The sequence below is a fragment of the Ciconia boyciana genome, chromosome 4 (assembly GCF_034638445.1).
Source record: "Ciconia boyciana chromosome 4, ASM3463844v1, whole genome shotgun sequence".
NCBI lineage: Eukaryota > Metazoa > Chordata > Aves > Ciconiiformes > Ciconiidae > Ciconia > Ciconia boyciana.
Window position 1 is genome coordinate 21,582,371 of NC_132937.1, and position 13,030 is coordinate 21,595,400.

At 42.7% G+C, this 13,030-nt stretch overlaps 1 protein-coding gene across 46 annotated transcripts in view; it reads left to right on the top strand.

Moving 5' to 3' along the window:
- CELF4 (CUGBP Elav-like family member 4) overlaps window positions 1-13,030 on the top strand; it is a 735,309-nt gene that overhangs the window by 650,079 nt on the left and 72,200 nt on the right. For 35 of the 46 annotated variants that reach the window (XM_072858800.1, XM_072858824.1, XM_072858799.1 and 32 more), the window contains 2 exons: window positions 3,097-3,225; window positions 8,061-8,140. In XM_072858800.1, the coding sequence (XP_072714901.1) occupies window positions 3,097-3,225; window positions 8,061-8,140 (209 nt within the window). The remainder of the gene's footprint in view (window positions 1-3,096; window positions 3,226-8,060; window positions 8,141-13,030) is intronic. The other 11 variants (XM_072858814.1, XM_072858838.1, XM_072858795.1 and 8 more) reach the window with 1 other exon arrangement.

Sequence of the window (13,030 nt, forward strand, 5' to 3'; positions counted from 1 at the left end):
AGGGTGGTATGGGTGGACCATGGGGGGTAGGGATGGACCCTATGGACAGGCAGAGCTCAGGGACAGCTTGATCTGGGGACTGCTCCACGTTTGTGTGCAGCCTAAACCTCTGGTTTCTGTAGGATGTAGAGTGGCCTGAGCAATGTTACAGCAAGGTACTGCCCTCCTTTCTCGTTCGAGAACACTGGAAGAGTCGGTGGGGAGCACCTGCGGTGTGCACACACGCTCAGACACATCCCACTGACACCAGCACAACCTCTCTTTGTTTTATTCTGCCAGTCTCATGGCCCTGTTCAGACGTATCTGCAAAGCAGCAGTAGTTGCCCTGGTGCATGGCATGTCTGCTTTTTGTTTGGGACCTGGAAGAGCAGTGTATAGGGGCACTCAGGGTGTAAAAGGCTCATACAAGCCCATTAGAGGATAAACTCATTAGCCAAGACCTGGAACATGCTGAATGGTCCCAGCTGCTGGACCCTTCCCTCTCTCTTCCCACCCAAGATGTGTGAGGGGCATTGTTAAAACACACTGCTGAGCTCTGTGGCAGGGTTGGGACATGAAAGGTAAATGCAGCACTTTGTTAGAAGAACCTCTCAGAGAAAAAAGCTCGTTAAACTGACTCATTTTTTATGAGCTGAGTGTGTGATTGTGTAGATTTCTGAGACAGCAGATGTGACAAATTATTCCCCTGACAACCCAAGGCATAGTTTTTCAGGAGGGAGACAGGGCGCTGATTTGGAGACAGGGCTGGAGGTGATGTCCAGGCAGTGCTGAGCCCTGGCTGGCCGTAGCGGTGTCCCTGCATGCCACCTCTCCTGAAGCAGCTGGACCAGCATCTCCTGGGGAAGGTGGTCCTCACCCTTGGCAGAGCCTGTTCTTGGTGGTCTGATGGCCACCTTGTGGGCAGCTCACCAAAGCGCCACATCTTCTGCCAGCCAGCTCTGGGGACAAGCATCACCAGCCCTAGTGTCCTGCAGAGATGCAGAAAAGGGGGCCAAAATAAAATCAAAACAAAATAAAATAAAATATAAAATTAAGTGGTTCCTAAAACACCTGGTTTTAGCTTTGCATAAACTAAACCAGACAGGGCAGTTTCAGGCCAGTTCCACACCAGAGAGTTTTGCTGACAGAGAAGGGATGTGATTTTTTTTTTTAATGATACATTTATATTAGCAAAAAGCCTGGTGAAAATACAGTTACACAGCTATAGGAGTGCTTTTGCTGATGCAGCTTATTTCAAACAGGGGAAACTGTATAAAGTACAATATAACAGATGCTTCCTCTGTGCTGGAAGTATTTACTAGACACAAACTTTCTAGGCAGCGCTTTTGCGGGTGGTGTTCCCAGTTTGTTCCCACTGCTCTGCCCCCTTCCTAAAATATCTCCCATCTTCCAGGACAGCTGGTCTCATTTGCTGGGTGGGTTTTTCTCCAATATCTGGACAATCATTGGAGTTTGGACTGGACTCTCTCCAAGGCTTTGTCTAGCCCTAGACTGAAAGATACCCCATAAAGTGCACACTCAACTTCAGTAGCTGCCTCTCTAAGGCTTATATCTCACCTCTGAGAGCCTCTTTTGCAGGTCAGTTTGGCCTAACTGAAGGCAACACAACTCCTCATTTTCTGTGGGCAGTACACTTTTCATTCACGTGGATAACTCCACTGCAGGATTGAAAGCTTCTAATATCCTCACTCAATATCTACTGCATGAAAAATTATCCTCATCCAAGGCTATAAAGTAATTTTCCAACTTGCAGGTGCATCTTGGAGAGGGGTATTTTGATCAAACACTGGTTGAAGCAGAACAGATTGCCTACACCAATGATTTCTTGGTGAACAGAAGTCATATAAATCGCCCAATTAGTCAGCCAGAAAAGGGTTGTTGCAAACCAATGTTTTGTTCAGCTTTAGGTTAACATGTGCATTAAAAATAAATAATTAAAAAATCAAACTATTTATTTATTTATTTACATATATTTATTCAAATTGGTTACATCTGCTCTGTAAACTGCTCTGAAAAAAACTCTTGGTTCACACATTTACATAGTGTTTAATGAATGATAAATAAGACATTTATGAATCATGTGCAAATGGCCTGTTTACATACACAAAGTAAACTATGTAAATTTTTTTTTTTTTTTCCTTGGTGTAATGGTACTACTCTCTGAACATAAACCTGATCTAGAGGCATCACTCGGTGCCCTCTAAGAGGTTTCTACCAACTCAGCAGTCATTAGTTTGGTCTGTTCTCATCAACATTTTCTGAATGTTGCCTGAATGTTCCATTCTTGACTGAAGATCTCCATACCTGGTATAAGTCCAAGTATAAATAGCCTTCCTTATTCAAAATACAATTATCTACTAGCAGACCATGTCCTGCTTTGACATGAAATACCACCTGCTTGAGCTATCTCAGATATTAGTAATCATATAAGTTAACTTTATGTTTCAAAAAACAATATATATTTCAAAAACTTTGGGCTTATTTCAAATGAACTTTAAAAATATATTAAAAAACTTATCCAAACTTGTAGGTAGGTGTCTGTGAGTGGGTATGAATGACAAATCTCCATTTACAGGCTGTGGCTTCCATTATATCCTGATTTAAACCAGCTTATGTTAAATGTTTTTTTCCTACAACTTATTTAGTATTGCGAGGGCTACTAACTTATGTTATTTTTCATTTGGACTTTATTTCTGTATGCTATCTTTATCCACATTCCTCTTGGATCGCAGTCTGAGCAATGTTGTCATTTCAGTTACTGCAAGCTGACTGCAAAAATTGATCAGAAAAAGCTGATTTGGAAGACTTCAGTGCCTAGATTTTGAGAAGCAGTTAAAGATTTTATACATAACCAAACCTTTTTAGTTTGGTTTTTTTGTTGTTGTTTTGTTTTTTTTAAATGGCCAAATTATTTTCAAGTACTCATTGAAAGTCAGATGCTATTAAGGTTTTTTGAGCCAGCCACCTGAAGTGACTAGCAGCTTCTGAAATATGTCACCTCAATGAAATCACCGTTTGTTTTGCATGTGATACTGAGCCATCTTGGCTTTCACATCCCTCCTGAAATATGGTAAGCATCCCTTTATTTTGTTCCAGAAGACAGAAAACTCTTTGTGGGCATGCTCAATAAGCAGCAGTCAGAAGATGATGTGCGCAGGCTATTCGAGGCATTTGGCAACATTGAGGAGTGCACAATCCTTCGGGGACCCGATGGCAACAGCAAAGGTAAGGTGATAGCTTGCGGCACACTCTGGCTTTAGTGTCAAGCTAGACCCGGTCTCAGTGTATATATCATTTTCTGGTGTGACAAAGTCACTAGGTAGCCTCCAGGACAGCATCTCTTACATTAGGAGGGGTCACATTTGCCAAGGGTGGCCATTTCTTTGCTGGTCACTGTCTGCTTGTGCATGAGAGGAAAAAGACGACTGCATTTAAAAACACATGCCCCAGAATGAGCTGTCTCATTGCGTGCAAACTGATGCCTATTGCTGTTTGCTTGCAGGGCAGAGCCTCCCCTCTGAACATAGGGCCTTTAAGTTCACTCAAGATGTGCTCTCCCCACCCCGTTGAACAGGTCAATTCTTTCTTTAAACAAAGCCAAGGTTGCTACTTTACATCTTGACTCACCAGCTCCACCACCGGCTCTGCTTATTTGTCACCCACCAGCCCCAGGTCTTCCCCTTCTTCAGTTGGTCTTTGCGTAGAAATGCACCAGCCAGTGATCGTAATTGCAAGGGTACAGGTGCTATTTCAATATTACACTCAGTAGACATTTACTGTTTGAAACGTGCAAATGCTTCATTACAAAACTAGGTGCCTTACCTCCTTCAGCCACTTTTTGGCATCACTTATTACCTGGATAGCACAAAGGATCCTTTCCTACAGCCCAGGTGTAAGAATGAGGCTTCTCTCTTGAATGTGAGGGCAATTTTTTTTCCTGTCACTCTCTAGACAAAGTAACTTCAATTTCAATAGGAAGCCCTCTTCTCTTGACAGTATAATGTGTCCATTAAATATTGATCTGTGTATAATATATCATAAACTGTGCTGGAATGTGCAGCACCAGGGAAGAGACCAGTCCTGCTGATGCAGTTCATATCTCACTGGATATTTTGACGTGTAACAACATCAACCAGCATATTTTTGCAACAGAGAGGCAAAAAATCCAAATCACAGTGATACACTGGAGAAAGATATTGCTGTTCCATAAAATCACTGGTGGACAAAAAAGACTTCACACCAGCATTATAGGGCAGCTGTTTGATATAAGCCAGCAAAGCTCAGCCTTCCTGATATAAATGGCTGAAAACAAACTGTGGGCACCTTTCTTCAATTGTATGGCTACTTTAGTTTAATGACACCCAAAGACGGGGGCTGCCCCACTGGAAAGCAGTAGGCTACGTTGGCTTAGAAGAGCTCCAACCATCATAACAGTAGGCAGTTAAGCACTCTATTCTCTGAAAAAAACCAGTAAATTGGGGAAAAGCAAAAAAAATATGTCTGCCTCCACCTGGAACTGTATGGAACAAAATCTAATGACAAAGGAGTTAAACACAGTAATAATAAAGGTAATAATGTCTGAGATCTGTAAGAAACAGGTTCCAAAGGATATCCAACCCACAGACTTATATTCATACTTGCTCTATCTTTTTTTCCTTAAACAATTTCGTTATAAGTCTGAATCTGAGTGGCAGCTCCATATTGCTAACCGGTTTAATTATTAGTTCTAGCAGGCTGCAATCTCAGGCTTGCCTTTCACTGAGCTGTTCAAGATCAATACTGAGCTTTGACAGAGTTAATATTACCAGCTTCCATTTGCTGGTGCTATTTCTGAGAATGTGAAGCTCCTAATTTACACACACACAGTTACATACACGCACACAGAGCAGTCAATCCAACAGAAAACTTAAGGCTAGTGCCCTTATCTTAGGAGACAGTCAAGCGAGCCACAACTTCCACAAAGTTATTCCCAGTCTGTAATGTTTTCCATCTGCTAGAAACCAATATGTGACACATGCTGCTTGTGAGCTACTTATTTTGGGTAAAACCCATAAGGCTTAAATTCCACCTAAACTGAGATTTAAGCAGATTGTCTAAGTGCCAGATAGCAATCAGATCCCATAGACTTCAATCCTACCCAACCCATTATGCAAAGCCCCAACAGGCATCCCTGTCATGAGCCTCTAAGTCCTCCAGGTACCTCTATGCAAGCCATGCTCTCAGAAGGTAGGTCCCAGCTTCCCACTTTAATGCCACCACAGTCAGAAAGCTGCCTGAACCTTGCCTGAAGCCATGGGTGATGCCCTGAGCCTTAAGACATGTCATTCACAGGGCTGCAGAAATACCTCCTGCATGAGTCACTCAGGGGTAGGCACAGTGGCTGGAGCATGCAACCAGGTAGCAGAAGAGCTGAGAATGATGCATTTCTCTGCCTGAAGGGGAATGCAGAGCCTGTCTCTCCTGGGAGAGGGGGGAGAGTAGGGAGCCTTCCTGTACCCCTCTGTGTAAAGCTCACCAGTGTGCAGCCAGGAGTGCAGGAGTCCTCAGGTGGGAAAGCTGAAGTGGATCCAGTTCAGCAAGCCAGCAGGACCCACAGGGTCTGCATTGCCGCTCTCTGAACAGCCTCTTTTTTTTCCCCTCCATTCTGCAGTTGTCTACTTCAGTAACTCAGAAAGTAAAGATTTCCCACGGCACCAGAAGTTCCACAAGAGGAGTCTTAACACTCTCTGCAATTATAACCTTAGGCCCTGACTCTGCAGTCCCCTCCAAGCTGACAAGACAGTCAGAGCAGCCCTTTCAGCTCTATAGTCTGGAAGTAAGGAAAGAAAAAACATTTGAGCACATGTATCTCCCTGTTCAGCACAGGTTATATATCTCCCTGTGTGTCAAAATCCCTTCAAACTCCAGATTTGCTCTTGTCAAAGGGACACCATTGTTCTGAGGAGGGTGGCATGACTCACATCCGTGGCCCATGAGGTCCTGGAGTCAGTTCTGGTGAAAATGGGAAGGAAGAAGATTATGTGCACATTTGATGTTGTGTACAGAAGCCATCTTATTGAACACACAAACAAAAGGGCCAAAATACTGGGATCTCTGCTATTGCTTTGCACCATACACCAGTGAAAGCTGAGTTTTCACTTGCCCTGCTACCTCAGAACCTACTGGAAGCAATAGGAGGGATCCCATTAACATCTTGGGCATTAAACAAGACAAATGCCTGCTGCTCTCTTCATTCCCACCTTTATCCAGCTCCACTGATCCATCAGGTTCCTCAGCACAGGAGTGAATTTCACCTGGAGTGAAGCCTTCAACATGACAGCAACACTACAGCCAAAAATCCTGCTCTAAATGCAATGGGTGACTGGAGCTGGAAAGCTTTTGTATATTTGCTAATCAGCATCTCCTTTAGAGGCAGAAAGTACAAAAGAATCTCTGCAAATAATTAAACAGCCTAATTCTGGATTATCTCTGATTAATGAAGAGGAAGGCGCAGTATCTCAGGAGCCTGGGAATGCTGGGCTGCAATTATGTCATAATTGATCCCTATTGTTTCCAGCTGAAGTTTATCTAGCTCATTTTCTCACTATTCATGATTCCTCTCAGCTCCTTATAAATTAGATCCAACTATTAGAAGCAATCATTGTGCTTTTCCTGAAATACAGTCTGAGCACAGTGCTGAGGGGGTAATGCAAAGTGAAGGGGCTTCTAACTGTAAGCTAATTTTGTGTGTGTATTATTTTTAGAAGGAGCTATCACTGCTTTCTTCAATCTCACTTCTATCAGCCTGCAGTGATGATTTTGGGGACCTTTGGGGCTCATTCTTCTAGTTTGCAAGTGGGGTGTTTTAATGCTTCAGTTTTCATCCTGCACTATGGATCCATAAGGGTGTGTGGATCTTCTAAAGATTCTGCAAAGGGAATAAAGGAGAGCTGTCCCATTGTCAGGACTGGCATCCCCTGTGCAGTGATCTGCACCCCTTCAGGGAAACAGCTAGGGCTTTGCAAATTGATTAAAAGCTCAAAAGTCTTTGGTAGTAATAGAAGGGGATGGAAGCCGGAACTCCTCAGATCTCTCCCGATCTGTTCCAAAAACCGCCTTAGCATATGGAAATTACTCTTCCTCTCTCTGAGTCAGTTTGCTTGTAGCTAAGAGTGTTAGCAATACTTTCCCCCACTCTAGTGGTGCATGTGACCCTTTGAAGTGTTGATTGTTTCTGCACTCTAGCACATATTCATAAATGCACCTTTCTGCCCTAAAACCTTATGTAAGAGTTCAATGAGAGATTCCTCACATGGCAATGCAGGCCAGAGAAGCACTGCCTGCATTTTTCTAATGTCCAGAGGAAAACACCTATACAGGCACTGGCTCTGCAGCTCATGGTGAAAGACTAAGGTTCATATTTTGGTGGTGGCAAGATGGCAATCATCACATGTGATCTCTCTCATTCCAGTTTCTTCATCAGAAGCTATCTTATGCTTTGTCAGACCACGGCTCCTTGGAGCCAAGACAAGCTCTGAGCAGTCTGTCATGGAGCTCTACCAGACAGTGATATGATAAGGTACCTTGTGGGTTTGGAGTAATCTGAATGCCTTCTGTACAGCTGGCCTGTAGTTGCTTGTAACAAGTATGTGTTGCTTTCTGATAACTTTTACACACTTCCTTACTATTTTTCATAACCCCAGAGGGAGGAGCATTCAGCCTTAAGTCCAATACAAATAAGGAAAATACAAATATAAAAAAGGAAATTGTAAAATTTTGTAACACTGTCATTGGAAGCTGTGGAGGTCAAAAGATAAGTGGATTCAAAAAGTACTTGCTAAGTTTGTGTCCGTCAGTGCCCTTTACAAGCAGTGTGGGGGTTCTGGATGCAGCTTTGCCTCAAAAGGTCCTCAGGCTGCTGATGACTGGACTTTGGGAAAGAATAACCAGGAGCATGTTTGCTTGTTATACTTTCTCCACTACCTTCTGTATTGGCCAGTTCTGAGGACAGGATACTCAGCTAGATTGACTTTCATGATACCAATGCAACCTTTCTTACCTTCTTCTTTTTCCTCTTCCAGGGTGTGCATTTGTGAAATACTCTTCACATGCGGAGGCCCAAGCTGCTATCAATGCCTTGCATGGCAGCCAGACAATGCCGGTGAGTAGCTCTGTAGCATAGGCAAGTGAGGATTGGTCCAGCCTTTCTTGCCCTGTAGCCTGACTGAGGAGGAGGGATGATTTATCTATGCTCTGCAACTCATCTTCTGGGAAGAATGGATAACAGCTCAGGCATGCAGGGCCTTGGGTGTGCTTAACTCATCAGTGGAAAGGCCAGGATGACACTGTCATTTCACATAGATGCAGAATCCCAAGGGGTGCTGCGTTCTGTCACCAGCAGTTCTGATGACCTGAAAAAAAGACATATGTTTCACAGATGCCAAAAATATTGGGTCAAACTCACCCAATGTTTTCAGGTTTCAGAGGGATGAATCAAGCAGAAATTTGTCTCTAAGGACTTCTTTGTTTTCCCTCCCCAAAAAGACCCTGCATCTAGGTGAAGGAAAAAGAACTTTTTGCCAGCATTCAGCAGAGAGCAGCATGTTCACCTGATGGCACTAGAAGCTAGAGACAAATCACACAGTGATGGGCACCTCTCACTGTTACCACAAAAGTGCCTACCTGGGCATAAATGTGGTCCCTTACATCCAACTTTTGAAAGACAGTCAGACCAACTACTGAATCTTCCAGGAAACATTTGAGGGATCGTTCCACTTGGATAAATATCTAGTAATATGGGGTTTCAAGCCTGATAGTTCAGGAAAGTAGAAATGGAAATGTATTTTCTATACAAAATGATATTTGTACACCATCACACAGACCCAGAGGAATGTAAGGCATTCCACTGTCAGCAAGAAAAGACAATCTGGTCCAACATGTTTTGGTTTATTATAATAGTATATTATTTTTATTACTAATTATTCACAGTGTAAATCATGAAAGGCTAAGAAGCATATCAACAACTTGGAAAGGATGCAGGAAGCTCAATAAAAGATATTTAAGAGTGTAAAATCTCCCTTTCAGTAAGAGACTCTAATGTAAATTCATTAATTTATCCAAGTAAGTTTAAAGTGGGCCTGGCAGATTGTCTCTAGGTCTTTGCAGGGATGGAAATAGAAAATTCTTTACAAGGGAAAAGGTTTCTAGAAGTAGCAAATCATCAAGATCTCATTTTTTTGGAACTCCATCTTACACAAATCAGATTAAAAATAGTACATGTTTACCAGTGACGCTATTGAAAAAAATCTCCTTACAGATGGGGATCTTAGTTTTTTGAAGTATTACAATACTTTTAGGAATCTTTTCCTAAAAGATTCCTTCTAACAAAACCAGATGCTGGGCTTGATGCTGACATCCCATAGTGAAATATTATGGGCATCTTTCCTGAGACAGGTCAAAGAGGTACTTTTAATGACTTACTTTCAAACTTTGACCCAAAGTGATGATGTGTATAAACTGACATCAGGAATTGCAGTTCCACAGGGTGTGGTACCACCAAAAGGTGTAATAAAAAGTCAGTTCCTGTACCAAAAAGCTTACAAACTCAGGTGACAGAGGTGAGAGAAAGATGGGAGAAAACAGACAAAACCCAAGGAAAGTTGAAGATTTTATCTAGATCTACTATACCTAAAATATCCTTATCCTTCCCCAGCCCTTATCCTTCCTATTTCCAGCAAACTTTAGATAGGAAAAAATACTCATCTCTTGACCACTTGGGAGCAAATTTCTGTTCCATTTTGCTCACGTCAACTGAATTTAGGATGTGCAAAACAAACAAGAATTTGGCCATTTCATCAGTCAGTTTTTTATGGGACCATTTTTCCTGTTGACTTATTTGACTCAAGTACCTGTTCTAGAAATGTTCTTGAATAACCAAATCTGGGCATCTGAAAAAGCATCACAGTTTAACCCTTACTAGATGCACATCCCAGATTTACAATCGAGTTTCCTTAGCTTGACAAGTTTCCATGAATTGGCTGAACCTCAGCAGCAGTCTACATACCTACTCTTATGTCCTGGTTTCAGCTGAGATAGAGTTAATTTTCTTTATAGTGGCTGGTATGGGGCTATGTTTTGGATTTGTGCTGAAAACAGTGCTGATAATACAGAGATGTTTTAGTTGTTGCTGCACCAGTCAAGGACTTTTCAGCTTCCTGTGCTCTGCCAGGTGCAGAAGAAGCTGGGAGGGGGCACAGCCAGGAGAGTTGATCCAAACTGGCCAAAGGGCTATTCCATACCACATGACGTCATGCTCAGTGTATAAAGCTGGGGAAGAAGAAGGAAGGGGGGGACATTAGGAGTGATGGCGTTTGTCTTCCCAAGTAACCGTTACGCGTGAGGGAGCCCTGCTTTCCTCGAGATGGCTGAACACCTGCCTGCCCATGGGAAGGAGTGAAGAAATTCCTTGCTTTGCTTTGCTTGCATGAGCAGCTTTTGCTTTACCTATTAAACTGTTTTTATCTCAACCCTCGAGTTTTCTTACTTTTGCTCTTCCAGTTCTCTCCCCCTCCCACCGGGGGGGAGTGAGCGAGCGGCTGCGTGGTGCTTAGTTCCCGGCTGGGGCTAAACCACGACATCTTAGTTCACAGAAAAGGCAAATAGAAAATTATTAATTTCATCCTCTTCGTTACAAGCTAAGTTATGTGGCATTGCCTTGTATCTCCCATGAGCTATGAGCAGGCACACGGGCAGTTACCGTGTCTCAGCAGACTAGTGAGGACCTGTCGAGTGACCGCCACTTGATCAAGACATGGAGCACACACTGTTTTTTACCACAGGGCCTCAAAATGCTTAAGGTGCTTTGAATGAGGTGGGCCAAATCCTGCAAGCGATCTCTGTTCCCATTCTCATTTTCATGGTGCTTCAGGGCGTGCAGCTTCTTTCAGGGCTTGGATGTTCACAGAGAAATGCAGCCACCTCGTGGTGAGATGGCAATGTAGCCCTCGTCCTTGGAAAGGAGGGGTGCATTGCTGCCATCTTCCTTCAGTCCCCCCTCCCATTTCTCTCACTGTTAGGACTGGCCTCATTTGTCCGGCTGCGATGCCAACTCAAAGTTGTTCCTGTGGTTCAGCCAATTTAAACGTCTCTTGCCTTGTTCTCGTGTACTACCAACGGGGCATCCATCATCATTATTGTCAGGTCTCAAGCCGTTCGTTCCTGCAGCAGACTCCTGTTTCTCCACAGCTGTCAGGATTATTGCTCCACTGTGACTTCCTGTTCACACAACATATGTTGCCTAATAGTTTCAAAAGGCAACTTTCTTTTATGGAAGTTTGGTTTGTTGTTTTTTTTTTATTAACCTTTCCTTGGACAGGTGCCTGACCACCATCTGTCACAAGTCCACTTCTCTATGCAAGGCACTTGTTTCCCCTAAGGGCCAAACAAACAAGTCTACAGCTTTCCAATTTTCACACAATCAATTGCTTTTAGAAATAGCTTTCCCAAAATCCCTTACTTTTGAGCAGGCCCAAAGTTCCTTCTGTATCTACCTGCCAAGAGAGCTTTTTGGGGTCTTTTTAAATCATATTGCCTATCAACTCATCAGCTTTATGATTGTGTTTTATTTGACCTCTGTATCCTTCTTTATGAGAGATCATAATTTTCATGTACTTTTGCATGTATTTATAATGTACTTATAATAATTATATGCCCTGTACTTTCAGCTTCGGTTACTCTCTTCCCTCCTCTCTCTCTTCCCCATCCATATAGGGGCATAAACAGGTCTCTTCACTTGATTCTCTTCCTTTCCTCATCCAAGTTTTGTCCCTAGCAGCCTTATCCACCAACATAAATTCAGATACTATTTCTATAGTGACAGCTTGCAGATCTAACTTCTCTACTGCAGGACTGACTCTGGTCCAAACTAAAATCTTGGCCTGTCTTCCCAGCATCTCCTAGTGGATGTCTAGCTGTCAGATCAAGCTCAATATGTATAAAACAGAGCTCTTGAACTTTTCCTCCCAAACCTTGTCTCCTCTCTCCTCCACCTCCATTCTCAGTCACTGTGGACAACATTATCATCCTACCTGTCAGTCATGCTCCTACCTAGGCATCATCTTCAGCTTGGTTTTCTCCTTCTCTCCATGTCTTCATATTGGGGCAACAGCCAAATTTTGAAGAGTCGTTCTGCACAACACATCTAACACATCTAAGATACGGCCTTGTCCATCCACCCATGCAGAATAAACTTTCCTCCATGCTTCATCATGCATACCTAAATCACAGCAGCCTTTATACTACCCAGAAAGTACACAGGGTTAAAAACTATACTACTGTTGCACCTTTTTCATCATCTCACCCACCGTGGCACCTCAGAATTTCTTTTACTATGAATTAATTGCTGGAAGGGGTAAAACAGTACTGTTATCTACATTTTCTGCATAGAGGTGAGAAGAAATGAAGAGTGTGATTCATCTGATTTAGCTTTAACAGTTTAAAAGTTTGTAATCTATTCTAAACATTGTCTAGGATTCCTACAGAAAGGAAAGAGAGAGACATTTCTAGAGATTTGCTCATTCTTCCCTTTATCTATCTGTGCTAGGATGGGCTGAATCACCTTCTGGGTATGCCTGTCCCTTTCATTAATTATAATGGAGATCTCCATAATGTCATTAGACTGAATACCTATGGTGGGACTCGTCTCACCTAATTTGAGACATCCAGAAGCTAAGGAACTATGTCTGAGGTTGTCATCTAAGTTTCTATTATAATCAATAGAGAGAAATAGATCTCTGGAGGAATTTTATTTTACAGAAATAGATTTTGAAACCTGTCAGACCAAAACCCAAATAGAAGTGTGCTTTTTAGCTAATTTTAGGTGTCGGATTCCTAGTCTGCCAGTTCCAAAATAGTGGTTCTTCACCTGAAGTGCAACTTAGAATGAAAAAGGACCCATACTTCTTAATAACAAAAGCTAAAAACACTTGCTTCCTGCAGATGTTTCAGAGTCTACAATTGCCTTTGCTCACCAGTGATACACCCTTGCTACCCT